We start from the raw sequence: 25,742 nt of genomic DNA, 5'->3' as shown, positions 1-25,742 counted from the left end.
AGCTGACAAACCTAAAAGGATGAGTGTCAGGACACCGCGCCCTCACATGTCATCTAGCGCTGCCACGAAGACAGCCACCATCCAGGGGCTGCATGTCATCCAGCTTGATCTGGGTCAACAATAGATGGACTCTCAAGATGCGGAGAGAGCTCTGAACTCAAAATCTTTTCAGAAGTTTTGTAGTGATGGATAATTTTGATGTTGGGCGATAGCTGCTTGAATTTTAGGGTTTTTCTCACACAGCCTCACAAGCCTGTATTCCAGACAAGTTGTGGCAGTGGTAGGGAATAAAGAGAGAGTGAGGCAGTCACATATAATAGAGGTAGTAAAAGGAGCTTTCTTTTTATGTTGAGGTACCATGCAAGGATGGAGTGGGAAGACAGATTCAATGCAGGATAGGCTCAAATTAAGAGCTTCACAGTGAGTCATGAAAGAGACTCACGGTGGCCATTGGTTACTAAAGGATGGTGGATGGAGTTGGAGGTGGAGATAAAGTTGTATCTGAACCAGAGGCGAAGGTGGACGATGCTCAGATAACTTATCCAGGAAGAAAAATCTTCCCAGAGTTTTAGGGAGGGATGGAAGGCTCATTACACAATGAGGTCATGAGCTAATTCGACATGTTTCTGTGGGTACCACTCCAGCCTGGAGTCTGATTCAAGTGGGGGGTGCTGTGTTACAGGGAGGGTTGTGTTCCAGTCTGGGTTTTGCATTCTGGTTATTTCATGTGGTTTCATTGCTGTATGGTATTCATTGAGGGTTTATACATTTACAGGCACATGCATCAATGTACGCTTTGGTGATTATTAAGGAACTGTAATTAAGGAATTGCAAAAGCCTATGGATGTAGGAATCGCTATAAAATTAGCGAGTGCCAAACATTCCTTAATTGAGAGATGCAAATTGCGAGTCACAAGTAAGGAATCCCTTCCCATTCATTCCTTTTTGCTGGTGCAAACAGCTGATTTTTGCGAATTGCACCATTTGTGCTCGCAAAAATGGTTGATGCATGTGTCTGTTAGTCTTTTTACGAGTTTAGGCCAGGTTGTGGGGGGTCACTATTTTGTCCATTGAACTCTGATGGACGTTAGTGTGTGGTATGTCAGGGTGGAATGTGCTATTATAAACTCAGCAATAGCTGACTTGTGTTTGAAGTATGCAAAGTGGTCTACTGGATGTGGTCTGTCAGAAGCCTTTGGGCAAGCGACCACCCCCGACTGCATGATGGGCTTCTGGCCACTAGCAGGCTTCAGTGTCAAGCAACCTGGGGGAAGGTGATGTTTTCATGCTGATCTGGCTGACTGGCGCAATTCTTCTCCCCGTTTGCTGAGGCTCTAGGGCAGCTGTTTAACTGTATGCTTGTGATTCAATCAGGAACCTAGCATGAGATCCCTGTTTTATCCCGGCATTGCGTGCCCAGAGATTAGATAGTGCCTCAGCTCATTGATCTAAGCTCCATGTACTCTGGAAGGAGTAGTCCCAGGCCATGCTGGCCTACTGCTGGGGTACCCTGGTTTAATCGTTAGGGCCATTGGTGATGAATCCTCCATTTTGTGATTCACTTCTCTGCCACTGACTTGAGGCACTCCCTGAAGATAGCGTCCCCTCATATGGAAAGGTAACTGAATTAAAATGGAAACTAAAGCAGGACGATACTCTACTTGCATCTAACTCTGCCACAGTGGTGGCCATGAGGCCTTTTTTCTTTAGGTTCTCACAACTGGTTTGATAGATTTCTCTTTCCTCATGCTTCGTTGGGCTCATGCAATTTAATACTCATTCCTTTGTTCCTATTTTGTATTAGCTCAACCGAATTTATTGAAAAGGTGTGCACTTTTACGTCCTCAGCCCTACCATGAACCGAGCCCGCGCCCAGCGCCAGACCCCCTGACCCCCGTACCACTCTCCCCACCCGCATTACATACACCGCCTCCACCCTCATAGCCCTAAACCCCGGTCGACTCCCCAACTGCGCCCAAGCCGCCCCTTGACACACCCATGGACCCTTCACATGCAACTCCTGCAAGTATGACGGCACCAAGACCAACTCCTCATCCACTAACACCAAACAGAGACCTGACACCAACCACCTTAAATGCATCCTGCTCAACACCCGCTCAGTCCACAGACACGCCATCGACCTTTGGAATCTACTAGACACCATCTCTCCGGACGTCGCCTTCCTAACAGAAACATGGATGAACGCCTCCTCAGCCCCAGACATCACCATTGCCATCCCGGAAGGCTACAAGATCATCCGAAAAGACCGCTCCAAGCAAACAGGAGGAGGCATCGCTATCGTCCATAAGAACTCCATCCGCATCTCAACCAGCTGAGACGTCAACATCGCTAGCGCCGAGCACCTTCACTTCCAGATCCACACCGACCCCAAGACCACACTCAGAGGCACCCTCCTCTACAGGCCACCAGGACCCCGTGCTCAATTCAGTGAAGACATCACTGACTTTATCACCCCACACGCCCTCCCCTCCGAGGACTACATTCTATTGGGAGACCTCAATTTTCACCTGGAAAAAAGCAACGACAGCAACACCACCACCCTGCTGGACAATCTCGCCAACCTCGGACTCAAACAACTTGTTAATTCCCCCACTCACTACACAGGTCACACTCTCGACCCTATCTTCACCTCCAGCAAACATATCTCCTTCAGTCACACCACAGCTCTCCATTGGACGGACCACAGCTGCGTTCACTTTATCTACAAAAAGACCACAACCCACAACCATCCTCAACCTACTCTGCGCAGAAACTGGAACAAAATCACCATCGACCAGATCTCCTCATCGCTTCTTCAAAACCCCCCTGGCCACTCTTCGAACCCCAACAAAGCAGCCATTAACCTCACTTAATGGCTAACCAACAGCGCCGACAACCTAGCACCCCTGAAAAAACGTCAAATCAAACTAAGCAGCAAAAACGCCCCCTGGTTCAACGATGATCTTAAGAAATCCAAGAAACTCTGTCGCTCCCTTGAGAAGGCATGGAAAAAAGACCCAAACACCAGCACCAGGGACGCCTTCAAAAACGCCATCCGCATACACCACCAACTGATCCGGACTGCCAAGAAAGCCGCTTTCAAAGACCGACTTGACAACAACGCCCTCAACAGCAAGGAATTATTCAACATCGTCAAAGAGTTTACCAACCCCACTGCCAACTCCAACGACATCACTCCCTCTCAAGCCCTTTGCGACTCCCTAGCTTCGTTCTTCCACGACAAAATCGCAGACATCCACAACAGCTTTGACAACCAACCCGGAGACCAACCCACCCAACCTTCTGCCGTACCTTCACCCCCCTTGAACATCCTTAATTACTGGAACCCAATCTCCACCGAGGACACCATCCGCCTGATGAACTCCATCCACTCAGGATCCCCCACAGACCCATGCCCTCACCACATCTTCAACAAAGCTGACTCCATCATCGCACCCAACCTCCGAGATGTCATCAACTGCTCCCTCAACTACGCCACCTTCCCGGAAAGCTGGAAACACGCCGAACTCAGCGCCCTTCTGAAAAAACCCACAGCTAACCCCACCGAACTCAAAAACTACCACCCCATCTCGCTCCTTCCATTCCCGGCCAAAGTCATCGAGAAAGCTGTCAACAACCAGCTTGCCGCCTTCCTCGAAACCAACAAATCCCTCGACTCCTCACAGTCTGGCTTCCGAGCCAAACACAGCACTGAGACCGCACTCATCGCAGCAACAGACGACATTCGAACTCTACTGGACAATGGAGACACAGTCGCCCTCATCCTCCTCGACCTCTCCGCAGCCTTCGACACAGTCTGTCATAGCACCCTGTTACAACGCCTTAGAAACATCGGAATCCAAGGAAAAGCACTGGAATGGATCACCTCGTTCCTTGCCGGAAGAACCCAGAGAGTCCACCTCCCACCATTCATATCAGAGGCCACTGAAGTCATATGCGGCGTGCCACAAGGATCCTCACTCAGTCCCACCCTCTTCAACGTATACATGAGCCCCCTCGCGGCCATCGCACGCCAACACAACCTCAACATCATCTCCTACGCTGATGACACTCAACTGATCCTCTCACTCACCAAAGACCCTAACACCGCCAAAACAAACTTACATAAAGGAATGAGAGAAGTAGCCGAGTGGATGAAGCACAGCCGTCTGAAACTGAATTCCGACAAAACAGAAGTCCTTATCCTAGGTACCTCCCCCTCCACCTGGGACGACTCGTAGTGGCCAGAGTCCCTTGGAAAAGCACCCATCCCGACAGACTACGCACGGAACCTGGGCGTCATTCTGGACTCCTCACTCTCGATGACCAGACAGGTCAACGCTGTTTCATCATCTTGCTTCAACATCCTTCGCATGCTCAAAAAAACATTTAGCTGGATCCCCACCGAAACTAGAAAAACGGTCACCCACGCACTGGTTACAAGCCGCCTGGACTACGGAAACACCCTATACGCCGGTACCACCGCAAAACTTCAGAAAAAACTCCAACGCATCCAGAACGCATCAGCCAGACTCATCCTAGACATTCCGCATAAAGACCACATTTCTGGTCACCTGAAAAACCTCCACTGGCTCCCCGTCAATAAGAGGATAACATTCCGCCTCCTAACCCACGCTCACAAAGCACTTTACGAACTTGGACCCGAATGCCTCAACACACGACTTTCCTTCTACACCCCCTCCTGCCAGCTACGCTCCTCCCACCAAGCCCTTGCTGCTGTACCTCGCATCAACAAAACCACCATGGGAGGAAGATCCTTCTCCTACCTGGCAGCCAAAACCTGGAACTCACTTCCCACTCACCTTCGCCTCACTCAGAACCACCTAGCATTCAGAAAGCAACTTAAAACCTGGATATTCGACAAGTAATTCCCCACCCTTCTCCAAGCGCCTTGAGACCCTCTGGGTATGTAGCGCGCTATATAAATTAATTGAATTGAATTGAATTGAACATGTTGCCGTACTCGAGGGGAGCTCGGTTCCACCCAAATCCTGTTAATACAAACCTCATTTTGGTGCAAAACATTTTGTCACAGTATACCTGTTATCTCCACGTGACTTTGAACACTGACCAGTCCTGTTTCCACGCTGAGATTTAAAAAAGATTCCCTGAGCCACTCTCATCCTAGAACTCCAAATATTGGCCAAATGTTGCATTGAGGATCTCATTTTCACTGTCAACTAGCTTAGGAGCCCTTTAATCTCCCTCATAGGTTTTCATAGGTTTTCACTTTGGCCTTTCACAGAATGGATACAGGGCTTACGGAAGCCAGTCTCCCTGCCTTCATGATCAACTACCCTCCTAACATCTGTAAAAATACAGTCAAGAAGCACAAGCATTGGTTACTCAAAACCCAACCAGAAACACTTATCTATCCTTTACTTCTGTACCAATAATGACAAAATAACCAATGGCCTTATCTTCTACTCCAGAAAACAGGCACAATAGAGGAACGTCTTCTATTCTATGCTTCGTATAATGGGTACCAAGAAAACACAGTATGGTCTCAAACTAACAGTTTCGCCCTCCACATTCTACAATGCAGACTCCACCATTTCCCTTTACTATAACGGAATTAACCTAATTCAAGCCTTAGATGACAATTTAGCTAAGATAGATAATATCTTTCCTACCTTCAAGACAGTGGTGAATTCTATGTCTTCTCATCCTCTCTTAAATCATACTCTTCCAAATGTTTTCACTCTCATACTCATCCTCTTGCTGGGGTGACTAAAACTGAACATAATCCTCCTTACTACCTAAACGATCTCTGTTCCATCCAGTCCCCTGACGTAGTGTCATCAGAACCTACAAGGTCCATAATACCATTGAATCAAGCAGCTATCGGACCTACAGCGTCACACACCTTCCCGTCCCATACAAGGAAACATTTTGGGTCCCTTGCTAGGGAACTCTCTCTCACTTCACCACTTCTTTCCTCTTCTGTAGAACCTCTCTGCTTGATCTACGGAACACGCCTTCAGCCCAATCTATGACCAGGCTACTACCTTCCCTGGATCATATCACACCTTACCCACTCTACCTTTCTTTGTCCTCATCCCATAAGCCACACACAAGCCCTATCACCTGCCATCCACCACCGGCTCCACACTCCTCGTTAATTGGGAATCAAAAAGACGCACTGCTTGATTCACTCCTTCGGACTTTCTCAGTGCCACCTTGGTCCCATCAGCAATCACTCTAGGTCACACCCCTCTGCCGGAACTACCCCACAACCCTTACCCAACCGCTAAAACTCAGACTGGGCCGCTCATCCTGACGAGATCTCTTTTCACCTGCGCATTCTCATTGAAGAAATCCAGGAATTGAAGGCCATCACTATCGAACATCTCCCTCTACTCAGAACACTTAGCACGCAAGGGACCCGACCCAGCGTTTTATGGACCCAGTTCCTGCCCCTGTCTCGCACACATTTCACAATACCTTAAATCGTTATTCCTCCCGCCCCAGAAGACTGAAGAATGATCTCTCAACCAGTGATATTCGGGATCTATTCTTATCTTATTCCCTCCCATTAGACACTGTCAAGTACCAACCTGGTCAAATCTTTCTAGCAAAACCCACCCTGTCTGCAAACTACATGCATTCTACCACCCCCCTAGAGACAATCTTTCCTTGACCGAGCACTTAATGGAAATCATCTCTTCCAATGACGACCCTCTAGTATCCCAAATCTTCCTGGGAGACTTCAACCTCCACTGGTCTAACCCAAACTATCACGCAGTGAATTATCTCAAATCCTTCCTTTTGGATCCAGAACTGGCACCATTCTGTGACAGCCCAACTAACAACAAGGATAAAACTCTGGACCTCATCATAGCCAAAGGTGACAGCATCAAAATGGACTCCATTACCCATGCGATTGGTCCGACCACTACTGCATCCTCTTCTTTATCAACAAGGAGGTGTATATGAAGGGGGACCAGCTCAAGAAAATGAAGCAATGAAAAAAAACCTCCAAAATGTAAACACTGAAGACCTAGCTACCTGTTGTAAAAATGCCCTGACTTCCCAAGCAGACATGAATGATTTTCATATCTTCACTGATTCCTATAATTCCTCTATCTCTGGTATCATGGATGCTATAACCCCTATAACAATAAAATGCCTCCTACAAAATCTCCAAACCTTGGTTGTACACCAACCTAAACGTAGAACGCCGCAAACAGTGGGCTGCGGAAAGATTCAGGAGATCCATAAATCCAACAAACATTTAAACCATCTTAGATCTATCAGGACTTCTTACAACAAAATAATCAAGTCTGCAAAAGCCGAATTCTTCAGATCCTAACTAAATCAAGCCAAAACTGCCCTAAAAACTTTTCACACTTGTTAAACAACAATCGGTAATGCACCCAACCGGCATGACCTTGGTGACGGCTCAACTACATGTGATATATTGGCCACCCTCTTTTCTCAGAAAACTAAAAGCGTCAATATAGACATCTTCAAATTTCTGGGATCACTGCTCCACTTTCTCACCAGGAGCGACTCGTCCCCCTAGTACTAGCCTCAAGAACAATGCATCTTTCCACACTTTTACTCCCCTCAGTGAAAGTGACATCTGCAACACTCTTCCTGCAATCAATCCATCTAACCCCTTCAGCGACCCACTATCTTCAAAGAAATAAAAGCTACCATCCTCCCCTTACGGTCTAAGATCATTAATGCTTCATGAGTGCAAGGTACGATCCTGAATGTCAAAAAGCAGCGCAGGTATCCCCCATTCTAAAAAAACAGATGCAGACAGCTCTGATCTGATAACTTCCATCTCATTTCCAACATCCTCACACTGGCAAAATGTCTCCAAAAGTGTATGCAATCACAATTCTGCTCACACATCGAGAAATTCCAACTGTTGATTCATCCTCAATCTGGTTTTTGGAGAGGGCACAGCACTGAATCTGCTCTCACTTACATCATGGATGACAGCTTAAAATTTCTAGACCAAAATTAATCTTGCCTCCTGATCCTCCCTGACCTATCGTTTGTCCTCGACACTGTTAACCACTTCAAACTACAATCCACTCTAAAACACAGGATGGGCTTATCAGGGTTGGTATTGAAATGGTTCATTCATTCCTCCAAAACAGATCCCAAAGAATCAGGATGAACCAATCTCTTTCTCAGCCCCGTATAGTACCTATGGGGGTGCCACAGGGGTCTACCCTGTCACACATACTCTTCTAGAGTTTATGATGTTACAACGCAAACATTTACAACGCATGCCATCACAACACATTTGTAGAAACTACATTTACAAAGCATGTCATTACAATGCATACCATTACAGTGCATAACATTACAACATATATTACTTTTAGGGCTACAGTAGGGTAAGTGTTGGGTAGTGTAGGGGTAAAAATTAGTATTTCCACTCCAGTGAGTGTAACTGTAGGGTAAGTTTTGGATAGTGTAGGGGTAAAAATGACTATTCCCGCTCCAGTGAGTACAACAGTAGGGAAAGCGTTGGATAGCGGAGGGGTAAAAATGACTATTCCCACTCCAGTGAGTGCAACAGTAGAGTGAGTGTTGGATAGTGTAAGGGTAAAAATTACTATTCCCACTCCAATGAATGTAGCAGTAGGATAAGTGTTGGATAGTGTAGAGTTAAAAATGACTATTCCCCATTACTTACCTTATAATGCGTTGTAATGATATGCGTTGTAGGCATGCGTTGTAGTGGCATGCGTTGTAAGGACAAGCGTTGTGGTGACATGTGTTGTAATGGCATGCAATGTAAAGGATGTTGCGTTGTAATGACTGCGTTGCAAAGGTTGTTTGTTTCCCACTCTTCAATTTATTCTTGGAACCATGATTCAAGACCCCCCTTTATCTGGCTCAAAACCTAGAATTATCAGGGGGTTGAAGAGTGTCACAAAGTGCAAGTTCAGTGCTCCTGAAATCACAGATTTTCCACCAAATGAGAATGAGTACCAGAGCATTCTCAGGCATTGCCCGAAGATTTGCAACTCTCTTCTTCTGAAATCTGTTGAATCTCCTCCACCGCTTCTTTCAAAAAGGAAGTGAAAAAAATTCTAACGCTCAAGTTTCTGGCCTAAAGTCATTTGCTCCTCTGCTACATTACTGCCATCTATTCGGTTGTTTTGATTGACACAGGTGTCAGTAGTATGCACAATCGCAATGCATGGAATGTTATGGAATCTAATGGCGGATTAAAGTGCTGCGCCAAAGCTATGCATGCAATCACACACACACACATTGCAATGTGCTGCCAAATGATATACACTCTGTAATACAAGATTAAGCTGTGGGATTGATGGTCACAATGCCCTCCCTTAAGCAGGACTTAAATATAGAGTCAATTTCATGCATATTCGGAAGCTGGAGTGTACTTCTATTTTTCTAATTGCTGGGATTTAGTAAAAGTGATCGAAGTGGCAATGCTGCTGGGGTGCAGGAAACAAAAGTAAAGGTTGTAGTATGTCAGCCTTTTTTTTAACACAGAAGAACATTTAAATATCAGGAAATGAACTAAACACACAGTTCAAATTATATCAGCAGTTAGAAAAGCACAAATGAAGCTCTTTTGTATTTCTGAAGTGTGATGGAAACAAAGATTTTAATAGGACCTTCGCTCCTCATCTCTCACCCTCGCACATACACCCCGCATCCATCACACCTGCAGAGATGGCCGCTCCTTCTCCTACATCACTGCCAAGACCTCGAACGGCCTTCCGCTCCAGCTTCGTACGGCCCCTCGCTCGCAGACATTAGGAAGAGACTCAAGGCCTGTCTCTAGGACGGAGACACAGCACCCAGATACCCCTAGGGGCGACAGTGTTGTGCATTACAAATGCTGATTGATTGATTGATTGATTGATTGGATCAAAAGAAATCAAGACACTTTACTTGGAGATGCGCAAGTTAAAAAATCATTGAAACCCGATTTCCACTTATTATTATTTTTGTGCTATATAGTTTTATCATTAAAACGGCATGTCTATGTGGTCAGTTCATAGGGAAATATGCCTGTAAAGGACAGTGACCTACCACACCAGTGCTCCAAAAAGCACCTCTAGCTACTTACCACATCCTCACTCTCCTGATGAATGTGCGTGGCTCATTTTATACACTTGCTTTTTTTATGACTTTTTTTCACAATCCTTATGAGTTCAGTGACATAACATTAATGGCAGCACCCACACTCTAAATATTGTTCCAGCACAACTGCAGGTGTCAAACTAATTTATTTATGAGGATTTGTTATAATCACTTCATCTCACCTAGGCCACTTCGTAGCGCTTACACACCATTATTATCATGCCTAGGTTGTTTCCAAATCATGAGAGTTAAAGTCCAGTTGGATGCAGAGGCCTGGTACTTTTGCGATCATTCCGTTGGCAATGCTAATCAGAATTGAAGAGCAGATCGGTTTTCAGGAGTTTTCTGAACTGAAACAAAGAAACTTCTCTTCAGAACTAAGGATGAAGGCTTCCTTCAAGTATGGGGCTTTGAATCTCCAAACATTTCCCCCCACACTTTAGTCTTTTAAAGGGACATTGTTGGAACAGATGAGCTGTTGATAAGTGTAGGTTCCTGGCTGGAGTGCAGCTGAGTTCCAGTTGTTGAACTTTTTCCCAGTACATCTTGTACTTAATACACAGTGCTTTGAAGCTGATCTTAAACTTAGCCTAGAACCAGTGGAAAGCTCTCGGAGTTGGTAACTGTAATCCAGTTTCTTTATGTTGAGACATACTTTAGCTGTCTGATCCTGTACATTTTTCAGTCTGATGATGAGTTTTTATGTGAGTTCAGTGTAGACTACATCATCATAACTCAGTCAAGTCAGGATGAGTTCCTGTATCACTTCCATTCTGGAAGAATGAGGAGATTTTCTGCCGGAGGGAGAGTTTGACATTGGTTTGATAGCCCCCTGCTTTCATTCGAGAGGTGAAGATGAGGTTGAAAATAAAAACGATGCCTACGTTTCTGAGCTCCTGTCACAATCTAACATAGTTCCTTGGGAGCAGTACCCTCAAGGGGCCCACCTTCTGGCAGCTCCGACTCTGATTACATAAACACAGAGTATCGGAATGGCCAGATGAGGGGAACGATAATTAGGGAGGGTACTACGGGGAGGGTGACCTGGGAACGGAGAATTCACAACTCTGAGGTTATATATCATGTAGCTGAATCTGAACTTGAACACCTTGAAGAAGATATGAGAGTTTACCTGTAAATGAAAACACATGGTCCAAATATGAGAGACTTAGTTGCTTTCATATATTCCTTGATGATCAGATCAAAGTATCTTTTCCGTCGTGAATGTTGAAAAGGCTCAATAGGTTCAGTTTTGCTTTGAACTAGTTCTTGCTTTAAACAGTCTTTAAACAATAGAAATCTATTATGATGTGGCAAAAAACTGTGTGCAGCAAGTACAGGCGAAGAACAAAGTCAAGACCCCAAATTATTCACAAAAGTCATACACCAAATTTTCCAATTGGGTTTCCAATTCCAAAGAGCAACGCAGAATCAGCTGTTCCTTACTGGATTCCGCTCGGATGTCTATAACAAGAACCGATGTCTCCTATCTGCTTCCTAGGAGCACGGTGATAGACTGTCTCCAATCCCGAACAGTGAGCCGGAACTCCACAGAAGACTCGGGACCTCCTGTTACTGCGGTAACAAGAATAATCTGAGATAGGGCGTGGCCATTTGTATTGTTTTGCGGTGGCCAATGTCTTTTGCAAAATAAGGGCTGACACCTAAACAAAGACAAGGTTAGTAACAAAAGTAAGTGTGAATCTTGCATTCAAACACACTTTTAGTTGAGGAGTATGTGATAGTGTTTAAACTATGCAATGCCGTAAGAATATATATCTTGCTGGAAGAGCAACAAGTCTCCTGCTTTCTTACAAGACTTTTCTCTGATACAGTAAGCTGTTGTCATTAAAGTGCCATAACAACATGTGTCCCTTACTTACTGTAATATAAGGTGGAGCTTTTAGTGTGTCCAAGTAACATAACACAGCAAGACATTGCTACTAAAGCATCATAACAACATGAGTTCCTTACTTGCAGATTTGATCTTGTCATTCATACTGGAGTACATGCCCAATGCTTTCTGTTACCACCATTGCTCTACTGTCATCGGGAAGTGTTCCCACCACTTATTCTATTGGCATTGGGAAATCATAGATCATGCTACTCGTGGCAAAAGGGAGATGGGAGCCCAGGTTGAAAGGCCAGTTGAAAGGTGGAGTCTCTAAGCTCACCTTTTTATGATTAGCACTTCCATCTTTGATCTGTTAACACATAGGTAACTTTTCTTCATTCAGTAGCAGACAGTGTCTATGCACTTCCTAATGATTGTGTTGTCCTCAGCATTGTTCTGTAAACAGCTCGGAGTCTGGATATCACTGAGGACCATCCTTAATTTGACCTGCTGTGACTAAGACTTACATCAAGGGCAGCTGGGAGATATTGACGAGTAGGGGGACCACAGAAGATCCACGTTGGACTCTGCTGAAAGATAAGGGGGTAAACCTATATGTATTTGTTGTATCTGGCTGTTATGAAACGGGTGAATCCAATCAAAGGCTTTGCAAGAGACTCCCACACACACCTTAGGCCTGCACTGTAGTAAGATGTGATCAACTGGGTCATAAATAGCTGAGAGGTGGAAGTTGGTCAGAGCTGCTTGCTGTCCACCATCAAAGGAGAGTAGAAGCTCTTCTGTGATTTTTGCAAACACTAACTAACTAAAAGGTCTGAACCCAGATTGACGATCATTACATATGAGGTTCCACATACTGCAATTGAGTGGTGACTTCTTTTTCCATGATTTAGTTTACTCATGGAATGTGTAACATAGAGAGGTAGTAGGCGGCTAGCACATATGGGTCTGTTGTAAGCTTCTTAAGGAAAGACAATGATCAATGAATGTTTCAAAGAGTTGGGAACTGTACCACTTGGAACTGTAACACTAGCTGTGAGTAATGGGAGAGCTTCCTTCATGAACGTAGCTGGGTACAATTCCACTGGGAGGACAGAGAGGTTTTCATTTCCTTGGCCAGCCATATGACTCCCTCTTCTGACACAACTTTAAAGCCTGCGTAGGCAACTGGAGTCAGGGGTGAAATGTGGGTATTAGGAGATCAGGCAGAGCTGCTAATGATGGATTCTTAGATATGAGTGATCCTGTCCTCAAAGAGCTCCCTTTAATCTACATAGTGCTACTGGGAGGTTCTGTGTGAGGTTTTGTACTCTGCAGCTTTAGACATTTCTTCATTACTTTATTAGTCAAACTAATGTCCATATAGAAATCAAATTTAACAGAAGATGACATCAATACAGCACCTTCTTGGAGTCGTGAAAGCGCTCCGTTCAGGATGGCCGCTTCCCACTGAGCAGCGACGATTTATGCCCATTATCGGTGATTTTATGATAATTTAAGGCTGGCATTTCTTATTTTGAACTGACTACAAGGATCTGAGAGGGAGTTCTCTCTGTTGATTATCTTTTGGGGCCTCTTCTTCAAGATTGGCTGCAGTTACAGGAGGTGAGCTGCTCTCCGGTGTTCTGGGAGCTTGTGTTGCTGGAATTCCTGTCAGAAGGGTGAAGTGAAGCTCAGGAAAGGGCGCGGGTGAGGCTTGGGCCACTCCCACTGTCGGTTATAGCTGCTGCATTGTGCCTATTTAGGCAGCATTTCGCTCCTGTATTCATATTACTCATATAATATTGTTCTACCTTGCTCCATCATGGTTGCTCATATTTATTTTCTTTTAAATATGGATGGCAAGCAGTCCTATAATATGTCTACCAACTGAAAACAAAACATTTCTCCACCACCAGTTAAGTATAAATTAGTAGATATTAATGAGCCTTCATTGTCTACTTTGCTGGAGGAGTTACAAGCTGTGAGCTCAAATACAGACAATATTGCGCCTGAGATAAAAAAAAATTACGTAAAGATATGGCTGGTCTTTCCATGAAGGTCTCTGACAATGCTATTACAATTCAAGAAAATAAGGCAAAAATCTTCTATGGCTAGTGCAGCCAAAATTGCACCAATGCATAAATTACTGATGGATTTGGAAAATCGTAATAGACAATACAACCTCTGAATTTTTAATTTACCAGAAGATGTGGAAGGTAATTACTGCAGGGTTTATTTAGAAAACCTACTTCCAGGTCTTTTACGTATTAGGATTACTGAAAAATTTGAGATAGAGAAGGCCCACAGAATCCCTTCTCTTCGCAACCCAAGACAAGATAAGCCTCATCAAATGATTTTCAAAGTTTTACGTCATCACCATTTAATTTTGATACGGAAGGCTGCCAGAGATAGTCCTTCATTAATGGTCTATGGGAATAAAAATGTTATTGATCAAGACTTTGCTAAAGATACGGTCAACATTCATAAGGATTTGCGGATCTACGTCCCAGGCTGAGAAATGGTGGTTATAAATATGGTTTCTTTGATTCGTCTACTATGTAAATTTGTAAAGATGGGTCTTCTAAGTTTTTTCAACATCCTGAGGATCTTCGGCACTTTTTTTAATTTGCAGTCACAGTCACCTATGGAAACGAATGAGACTACTACCTGCCCTTATTGAAAGAAATTATAAAATAGTGGCTGGGTAAGACTTGCGCAACACAAACTAACTTAGTATTTTCCAAATAAGTGGCTCAAGGGAACAGGGGAAAAACGGCCACTTGCGTCCCCAGAAACTCCTCTGTGAAAACATAGAGAATGCAAAGAAAGAGATAGGTTGTCCCCGAGCACAATCCAACAGTTTCTAATAATCTCTAAGAGAAAAGAAGAACAAAATCATATTCTTTCTTTTACGGAATTCATTAAATCAGTTCTTTTTTATTTTCTTTTTTTTAATTCAAGAGACTCATGTAGATGATAAAGCGTTATCCTATATGAATAAAAAATGGGTAGGGGATCTTATTTAATCTCCGGCTCTCAATAGGAAAAATAGGGTAGCAATTCTTTTTGCAAAAAAATCACATGTTCAGATTTTACATCAACGTTCTGATTCTGAAGGTTGTTTCATTATAGCCAATATAAAAATTTACAATAAAGTTTTCCACCTAATTAATGTATATGGGCCTACTAATGTTGACCCTGATTTTTGGTTCAGATTTACTTCAGAGATTCTAAAATTGGGTAATGTTTCTCTGATTATCAGAGGGTATTTTAATTAGACTCATTACTAGATAGAATATCCCAAGCTAAAGTTGGTCCTCCAAAAGCATTTTTCTCTCTCAAATCTTTTTTTATACGTCCAAAATGGTTAATATATGGTCTCTCATAATCCTACTGTTAAACAGTTTACTTTGTTCCTAATCCGCATGATTCCTAGTCTAGTTTGGATTATTATTTAATTTCTCATAATCTAATTTCCTCAATTTTTAATACCACTATTCAGAATATAGATATTCTGACCATGCTTTAAAATCATGCATTTTATCTGGCAACTTCAGTCAACATAGTCAAGGTCCCTGGAGTATGAATAGTAATACTGTTCTTAATCACAAAAACAAATCTAAACTGTTATCGGTTATTCTAGAGTATTTTTCATTCAATACTGAAGGCTCCACGTCTACTACTAACCGATAGGACACATTTAAACATATATTAGAGGTGAAGCAATTTCCATTATGGCACATGAAAATACCTTTTTTAGCAGTAAAATTGAAGAATTTGGGTAAACAGATAGCTACATTTGAACATCTATATATTACTTCTAACTACCTCCAATATAAGGTAAAATTACAGAACCTTCGTTATGAACTGAATTCTATTTTAAGCAATAGAGCTGGAATACAAATCTCTAACAACAAAGACATTTTATTTTAGTGCTAATATCTTTGGTAGGCTTGTAACTAATTATCTCCATATAAACAAATGAAAAAAAATGAATGCTAATCACACTCCAAATGGTTCAGTTGCTTTATCCCATGATGATATAATTAAGGAATTTATGAAATATTATTCAGAATTATATAATTGACCACCTTCTTCTGATGCATTTCTTATTGATAATTGTTTGGAAGGCTCTGGTATACCTAAAATCTCACAAACCAATAGAACTAAATTGGATCTCTGTATTACGGTAGAGGTAATAATTTCAGCTATCAAATTGCTAAAATTAAAGAAATCTCTGGGTCCGGATGGTATTTCTGCAGAATTGTATAAGGAAATTATGTCTCACCTTTCATCACCCCAGCTTTCTTTGTTTTCACATTTTAGTAATACAGGGTCTACTTCAGGGTAGTTTACGGAAGCTCTGATTATTGTCCTTCTGAAACCAGATAAAGACCCTTCTCTGGTTACCAATTACCGTTTTTTAATAAATCAAGGCTGTACACTTAATGCTAAAATGATTGCCACCAGGTTAGCTTACATACTTCCTTGTATTATTCATGTGGATCAGTCTGGCTTTATGAAAAAGAGACACTTGACAAAGAATATTAGACTAATATTTCACACAATTGATGCTGGAGCATTATTGCCATTTCCTGCCGGAGTTTTAGCATTAGATGCGTAAAAGGCTTTAGATAAAATTCAATGGCAATACCTTTTTTGCACCTTGTCTGCTTTCAATTTTGATTCCTTGTTTATTTGTATGATTTCAGCACTCTACTTCAATCCTTCTGCCAAACTTTTTATCAATGGTCGACTCTCACAGACGTTTTTCCTTTTTAGAGGAACTAGGCAAAACTACCCATTGTCTCAAGCTGCCCATTGTCTCCATCACTTTTTCTTATTGCAATTCAACCACTATTAATTACTATTAGAGATTGCACAGAAATTGAAGGACTTCAGCTAAGCAAAGTCCCTATTAAAATGTCAGCATATGCTAATGATATTATTTTATATATTGCTAACCCTGAATCTCCCGTTCCTCCATTATTGAATTTCATTGATGTTTACTCTAGGATTTCAGGTTATAAACTAACACTAACTAATCAGACTTTGTTCCCTTAAATATTCACTCTTCACCTGACATGCTCACAAGGAAAGATATTGTTTTACAAAAAAATACTTTTAAATACTTGGGTATATCATTTGCTAACAATATCAAACAATTTTTGAGTCTGAATTTTGAATCTACTTTGGTGCATCTTAAGGTTAAACTTCAAAAGTTGTTCTCCTTGTGTTTATCTTGGTGGGGAAGAATGGATGCTGTTTAAATAATATTGGCTCTTAAACTGTTTTATCTTTTATCATTGATACCTATTCAACTCCCTCTTAAATGTTATAAGACTATATATAACTCCTTTTCTAAATTTATTAGGAATAATAAATCGCCTCGGTTAACTTACAAAAAATTGAAATTGTCTAACCTCAATGGAGGGTATGGTTTACCAGATTTTTTTTAAGTATCATAAATCCCCTATTACAATGTCCAATTCTTCCGTTTTTTTTCAATAAATCAGTAATGTTGAAATCTACTAGATTGATTTTACACAATTTAGATACTGTTTTCCAAAGTTCTATTTCTAACACATTGAACTTAATGCTGTGGTACAATTCATCATTAAAATTAGTTTGTCACACACATTTTTGGAATTCATGGCTAAGAGCGGGCATTTTTTATTTTAAAGATATTTTTTATAATAATGCCTTTTTACGTTTTGACTACTTGAAACAAAGATTTAATCTACAATCATCTGATATTGTTAAATATGAATTGCTATGTAACACTATTCACATTGTTTTTTCTGATTTAGACGTGTATCTCGAAACAATTGCGTCATCTTCCAATGTAATGTCATTATTATATAAAAAGTTAAATAATTCTGATGGAGGTGATATCAATGTTCTTTCTATATTTTGGAATGCAGAATTAGATGTGTCTTTATCTTTGGACACATGAAGAAAGATTTGGTTGAATTCCGTTTTGGGTTGGTTGACTGTTTTAATATATCAAACTTATTATTTTATACTTTTTAATTGTTTATGGAACCCCTTAAAATTATATATTGCCAAACTTTTAATTTCTTTCACTTGTTGGAATTGTTCTTCAGATATAGGATCCTTAAGACATATGTTATATGATTGTCATTTTTTAGGATGAAGTTTGGCAAAGGATTACTTGTATAGTGAATGTATTAGATACCTTATCATATAAAATAGTTATTTGCAAAGCCTTTTTTCTCACCACTAAAATGCCACTACTGAATAACCAATTTTGGGATTTCTTAATGTCTGCAGCAGTAAAGACAATTACTACTAATTGGAAAGATTCACCTTCATTATCGGTTCATGCATGGTGGGCTTGTATAATTTTCACATGAAAGGGTGCTAATTTGACATTATCTGGTATTATTCATAATAACTTGAACTATCTAAATTTTTGGAATCCAATTGATGATTATTTAATTTTGAATCGTTAGTATGCAGTTTAAATATATCTATTTATGTTTAGGTTTAACTTTTAGCTTAGTAGGTCTGTAAGCTATTATTATGAATTTACAATGTTGTCCTTTTTATTTTTCATTGCTCTGATATGATTTTGTTTTGTAGGTACTTTATAATATAATCTTGAATCTCTTATTCATAAAGTAGAATGTTTATCTTTATACTGATTGTATCATTGGATTAACGTTTGTACCTTTACATAGCTCTTTTTGTACGTGGTCTATACTAAAAAATTCTAATAAAATATTTTGAACACCTAAAAAAATACAGCACCTTCTTTAAATTACTACAAGCTAAAACAATTTCGAGATTTTTTTATGAAAATTACAAAAACCGTTGCAGTTTGTCCTACTCATGTGTCATACTTCTTTAACAACAAATATATCTAAAATGTTAAATATCTCTTGTATTTTGTTCAAGGGTTTGTTCATATGACTTGTGAGACAGGTCTGTACTCATTCAACTACATTGCGATAACCCTTTCTCTGCTGGCACGTTATTCAGATTCAGAAAAAGTGGAGCACAATTTGCAAACCAGGTTTTGGCATTTTAATTTCAGCCAAGTTATTGGTGTGCACAATTGCAATGTAGTTCAAATGGTAGACTTGCTATCCTTTACGCAAGGATAAATTGTATTCTCAAGGGTGGGCATGCAATCTCTTATACAGGTTGGAAAGCAGTGAGACGTGTCAAGGGTATAGTTTCAATTTGTAATGTAAGTTGAACCTGCAGTATTATTGAAATATAATGGCGACAGTATGCATGTTGTGGGCAAAATACAAATATAAAACAATGCCCCACTCGCAATGGGAGTTATCTTTCATAGTCAGATGGTCATGTTTTTAGTTTCTAACTGTCAATTACTGCCAGAGTTTTCCTGGCGGTGACAAGGAGTAAACAAATGGCTATATGCTCACCGATCTAAATGAAGTGACTAGACATATAGCCAATTCTGAAACAGCCCCTACTCTGTCGATTCATCTGAGAAGTTTGGCCATGGCGGATACTGAGTTGTTTTTGCCATGGTCCAAATATAGTGCAGCACATTTAAATCAAATTTAATTTGTGGTGAAGTATCCCTACACCAATCAGTGTCGAGGGTGTGCACGCAATCACTTATGCATGACTGACTGAAATACAGTGTCAGTGGTGCCCACAATACCGCATACAAAAATGAAATGTTAGTTTAAGGCTGTGCTTGCAATGTCTTACGAATAATTACACTGCACTATCACAGATATGCCTGCAGTCTTGTATTCAATATGCTAAACTGACAAGTAGTACCTTGGCTATGCCTACTACAACTTATGCTATGGTACAAACTGTCCTGTGAAGGATATAGTGCAACTCTGGGTGCGTGATTGAAATATAGTCTCACAGCTGTCTATGCAAACCCTGATGCAAGAATAATTAATATGTAATGACAGTGATGTGCACTCAATCCTGTACGCAATTTTGCTTCTTGGGTAGTCAGGTACACCCTATGCAAAATTACACTGAAAAAACAATATTGTATATGCAGATTTTCATACAAGACAGACATTTAGGGCCCCATTAGGATGACAAAGTCCGCCCGCCATCCGGTCGTGAAAATGGACCGCCCGTCATAAGGGTGGGGGTCCTGTGGGTGCTATTAGGATGCGCTTGCCACAGTGGCGGGCACATCCTGCATCCCTAACATTCACTCAGCACCGCCCGACACAATGTTAGGGAGGCCTGTTGTGCACTTCCATGCACAACATGGCAGGCACCGCAGGGAACTACAAGTGGGTACCACCCATGTGAACCCCCTACCCCCCATCCCCAGAGTCCTTGGTGGCCCGCAAAGGGCCCCCCTAGCAGACTCCAAATGCCTTTTTTTCGTGGAGGCATTAGGCATTCCTAAATGCACATTGTAATATGTCTGGCGGTGTCAAACAGACACCGCCACCATATTGCAGCTTTTTCCACCCAATCGCAAGTCGACCGGGGAGCAAATGCGCCGCACGGTCTTTCCGTCCGCTGCGGACCCCTGAGCCATAATAATATGGCAGGGGTCTTTTCAACAGGGATGGCGGGCAAATTGCCCCCACCGGGTCGGCAGTCACCACCACCGGCACGGCGGGGGCAATCTGCCCGCCATCCTAATGGGGTCCTCAGTGTCATAGTGCACAATAAATCAGTTCTACAAAATAAACATGAATTGCTGAATCCATGCAAGCAATGTTAATAGTGCCATGAAATCGCTTCTTCATGGATGAAATGTAGAACCATGTCTGGAATGTAGTTTCATTGGTGTTCGTGCAATACCTCATGCTGGGGTGGAGTGGAATATCTTTCCAATCTCTTTAATGTGATCCGAATATAATATCAAGAGAATCTATACAACTCATATTAGGAATATTTAATATTAGTGGCAAAGGGCTGCATAAAATCACCTATGTAAAATCAGAATCTAGTATCATGGAATGCATGAACTCGCTTACACAATATTACAATGTGGATGTGTGCAATCACTTATGAAGGATCAGATTGTAGTGTCAAGCAGAATGTGTTCCTTTTTGTAGGACTTGGTCTGGTCTTTTGATCTCCATTGCTTTCTAGGTGGTATGCATGCAAAGCTTTTTTATAGCAACTTATAAGGTCCTAGGGGGGTGAAACCCCAGTGACCCAAAAATCAATTTTGTTTGTTTTATGTAATATAAAATGGTTTGGCTTTAAGTTCCATTTTGCTATCACAGGATGCAGGACCCCAATCTCCTCTTGCCATGGACATATAAGCCAATCAGAAACACTAGTCAGGTGAAGCCAAGCTTCCTTAGTACCATCTGCTCCATGCCACCCACCACTCTCATTGGTGAATTCTCCTAAGGAACATGGAAGACAGTCATAGCAGCACACTGGTTGCCCCTCATGATGTGCTTTTCGGTACCCAGGCTGGCAGTGCTCAGTGCAGATCGCGCGCGGGACCTGCATGCAAGGGGGACACAGAAAACATTGTTAAACAGTATAAAGCCGCTGTATGGCACGTGGAATAGAACAAAGTACTGCTTTACGCATAGATGCTACCATCATCCGTTAGTAAACTGTTTTAATACAGTGCTTAATTAAAGAAAAAGTGACAAGGCTCTCGTCACACACTCACACAGGTTTGACTATTGCAGACCCCCAAAGCTATAAGATCAGCTTGAGCAGCATGTATTAGTCCTTTTCAATGTATTCTAAACTAATAACAACTGTTTTTGTGCTCATCTCCAAATTACACAAATAGCGCCACCTTGTGGCAGGTTTTCATAAGTGCCAGTGTTGACAATTAAGTGCCAGTGTTGAGCACCAGGAACCACCAGCTCACATTAAGCAAGGTAAATACCAGTCTGACGATTAATCTATAAGCTGATTGCATAAACCCGGGCACATGATCTGAATTCTGCAGACATTACGTTTTTTTCCATGTCCTTAATGTCTATCAGTTATGCAGTGTGCTATACATGGTTAGGCATTAATTAATAACAGGGAAATTATTCTGTAACACAGTTGCCATTTAATCAATAGCTTGTAGCCATCAATGATGAAAGCACAGTTTAGGTGACTCCCAGCTATGATTTGTTTGTCTTTTCCTACATCAGTTTCCACTTTAGTTTGCACTATATCTACCCAAAGGAACAAAGCACTGGAGCAAGGTAGAGAAAATGGGCACAGATGGAAACAGAGATTTCCAACTGGAGCCCGGAGTGCAGATGTGTTTATAATGTTTCATCTCCGGTATATTGGATGTAGGGACCGCAGGAAATATTGCCAGAGTTTAAGCAGAAGAGCGTTACTACTAAATGCTATATTTAAACACAGTCAGGAGAGGTGTAATAGAGAAGGCCATATTAGTATTGTAATATTAGATGCCACATGTTAACATGGTGCCAAAAAAAGGCCAACATCGGTTTGAGGTTGCTTCTGTTGCTGTTCAGAGGGGCCAGGTACTAGCAATTTGGGCTGCACTGTCCCCTTTGGGGAGGGACCAAGGATGGTGTGCATACATTGGTCCCGGTCTACAGTGGCAATGTAGGCAACAAAGAACTGGAATACAGTACAGAGCAAGGACCTCTCACTGAGATTAATTTAAGCATTTCAAACATGACTTATTCATTTTAGTTTTTCTCAGTGAAATGAGACAGGTTTGCCTATACTTAGGTCCTGTGCCTCACTGTGCCATATAACTCAACCTGCACCTAATGAGGCCCAGGAAAGCAGGCATATGTCAGTGGTTACCTGTGATCCCAACAGAGAGGTGAGGTCTCGAATTTCAGGCTAGACTTGAGCAACAATAAGAGTGATTTGCATATGGCTGGTCCTTGCCTTGAAACGCACTAGCAAAAAACATAGACTGGATGGGGTCAAGAGGGATTAAGATTCATAAAAAAATATATATTTTTTTATTTTTAAAACAAAACAAACAGCGCAGTACAAGCTTTGACAAGATCTCCACAAAAGCATAGTCACAAATAAATGCATATATTTTCTCGCCCACACCAGGTTGTCTCTCCCTCCTTCCCCAGGATTCTCGTAGACCTGTATTTCAACACATGTCATTACTCTATGATCCCGCCTATGCTCATGGGGTCCGGGAAAAGTGGTGTCTGGGCCATGCCAGTGATCCTGAGGGCAACGCATCATCAGGCCTCAGTGTTGGAGACCCTTGCGTAGTAAATACCACGGACTGTTGTGTTTTTCCCCCTAAGTCAAGTTCAAAGTGTCGTCTCCCAGGGTCCCAAATTTTGTGGAGTTTCTTGGGGCATCCTCTGCTTCGGTAAGTCATTCGTTCGGCTATCATGTACATGTCCATGCCCCTCATCCATTCCTGAATAGTCGGCTAATCTGCCAGCCCCTATTTCCCGGCAATGTCTCTCTTCGCGACCACCAACCCTAAGGAAGCAAAAGTCAGTTGCGATCGGTGATATTGACCTTGTTCGGTAACCCAAGTATTGCAAACTGGGTTCCACTGGTAGCGTCACCCCCAAGACAGTGCCTAGTAGTCTCAGCACTTGTCCCCAGAAAGGCTGGAGTTCAGGACATGCCCAAATCATGAGGAAGAATCAGACATTGGCCGCAACTCAGGCCAGGCAAAGTTGAGACTCCGCGCCCCCATTTTATTCAGTCTATCTCTATCGTAGTAAGATCTATGTAATATCTTCAACTGAATAAGTCGGAGTCTCGCCTGTATGGCCACCTCCCTAGGGTACATTAGCGCCGCCTCCCAGTCTGTCTTCCATTGCTCCTACCTCTCTCTCCCATCACAAAATGGAGTATCCCCAACCCGTCTGGAATGTTGTTGGTTATTGTTTTGTATGTGAATGAGACCGCCTTCTGGGCGAGCTCCTCTTTCAGGAGTCTACCCTCCAAGGGCGCATATTCTAGTTGGTCACCTGAAACGTTTTATGTCAGCCATGTGTGGTGCAGCTTTGCGTATTTGAGGAATTGTGAGTCACTCATATTATATTCTTGGTAAAGATTGACCCACAGTTTGAAGTGCCCTTTCGCAATTATAATGCCATTGTGGAAATCCCGAGGAGGTCCCAGGTCCCAAACCCAGAGAGCTTGCTTAGTTCCCTGAAGCCAGTCCCCTCCCAAAGTGGGGTGACCTTCGTCACCCCCGTCCCTGTCCAGCCCATGATCCTAGTCGCCCTTGTCCATGCCGTCAGGGTCTCCTGAGTCGCGGGTAGCAGACGAGAGCCACCCTTTCTTCCATATAGGTATTGCAGGTGCGAATAGCGCAACATGACCTCTCTCTTTAGTCGGTATGTGGGGTGCTGTCTGTGTTTGTGTATCCATTTGTTAATGAGTATCAGAAGAGATGCCCAGTAATAGGCCTGAATGTCAGGAAGGGTGATACCTCCATTGTAGGGATTGCGTTGCAATGTTTTAAGTGTGATTCTGGTGTGGCCCCCTTTTCACAGTAGCAGTCAGAGTATACCATCAATCTCTGTAATGACAGCATGAGTAAGGGGTTGGTTCTGCAGGGCGTAAAGAAGTTGAGGCTGCACGACCCAGTAGAGTAAGCGGGAGGTCTCTCCACCGTTCTGCATCTAATCTAAAATTAGTAAGGACGGGTCCTAAGTTTTCCTTTCTACAAACCTCAGGATAGGGAGTAATGAAGATACATAGATATTTAAAGCCACTCTACACCACTCAAATGTCTCCCGGCGGGGGACAGTCAATTTGTGTGGTGATCAGGCAGAAGAGTGTGGACTTGTTCCAGTTTATTTTATATCCAGAATAGCTGCCATAATAAATAATATATTCAAATAGGGCCAGGAAGGTTGTTGCCGGGTGCAATATATACATCAGGATATTGTCGGGGTATAAAGAAATATTTTCCTCTATAGTGTCCGTGGGTGCAATATAGAAACCACGGATGGAGGGGTGTACCAGTATCGCACACGCACAAGGGTTCGAGGGTGAGCGCGAAAAGGAGAGGGAATGGGGGCATCTCTGACGTGTTCCTCCCTCGATAGGAAAGGGTGACGAGCACCTTACGTTCACTCGCACCATGGCCATCAGCCACTTATAAAGAAGTGCGACCCATTTACGAAATTTAGGCCCTAACCCCAGTTTGACCAGAGTGGCATCAAGGAACAGCCAGTCAACCACGTCAAACACTTTCTCGGCATCCAACGATAGGAACACCTGCGTGCTGGTCCGATCCCGTACCTTCATGAGCCGGTTATGGGTGCGTTTAAGGTTTAAACAAGTGGATCTGCCCGGCATAAATCCCGATGGATCCTCATGGACCAGACCCTCAATCACCCCCAGGAGACGTGTTGCCAATATGGTGGCCAAGATTTTGACTTCCGAGTTTAACAGGGAAATTGGTTTGCATGACCCACATTGGTCAAATGCTTGCCCTCCTTTGGTATGACCACAATGGTGGGAGAATGCCTTCCTCATGTGAATCGATAAAGAGTCGAGGAGATGGGGGCCCAGGATATTTGTATTTCGTCTATAAAATTCAGCGGGGAACCCATTGGTGCCTAGCGTCGTCCCGGGATGAAGTTTCGAAATCGCGTCCTGGACCTCTACTAACATCAGTTCTCCTTACAGGCTCTGTGCCTCCACTTCCTCTAAGAGTGGCGTGGGATCCCTTCAAGGTAGGCCTGGATCTCGGCTTACGATTTGGACGTTTTGGAATGGTGTTGATCCTTACAGTACCCTGCGAAGGCATTGGCAACCCAGTCATCGGTAGATTGGATGAGGCCCTGAGAATCAAATACCTACCTTACCCATCTGTTCATTACTTCTTGCCAACTGATCCAGCCTAGCAGCTTTC

At 42.5% G+C, this 25,742-nt stretch overlaps 1 protein-coding gene across 1 annotated transcript in view; it reads right to left on the bottom strand.

The window, feature by feature from the left end:
* Positions 1-25,132, bottom strand: part of LOC147709666 (vomeronasal type-2 receptor 26-like) — a 102,460-nt gene extending 77,328 nt beyond the window's left edge. Inside the window, exons 1-2 of the mRNA XM_086926066.1 lie at positions 24,953-25,132; positions 21,271-21,394 (exon numbers count right to left, since the gene is read on the bottom strand). Of these exons, the coding sequence (XP_086782192.1) occupies positions 21,271-21,394; positions 24,953-25,132 (304 nt within the window). The remainder of the gene's footprint in view (positions 1-21,270; positions 21,395-24,952) is intronic.
* Positions 25,133-25,742: the final 610 nt, after the last annotated feature.

This window comes from Lissotriton vulgaris, chromosome 6 (genome assembly GCF_964263255.1).
Source record: "Lissotriton vulgaris chromosome 6, aLisVul1.2, whole genome shotgun sequence".
Classification (NCBI taxonomy): Eukaryota; Metazoa; Chordata; class Amphibia; order Caudata; family Salamandridae; genus Lissotriton; species Lissotriton vulgaris.
The sequence above is the reverse complement of the archived record's forward strand: the minus strand, read 5'-3'. Positions and strand labels throughout refer to the sequence as shown.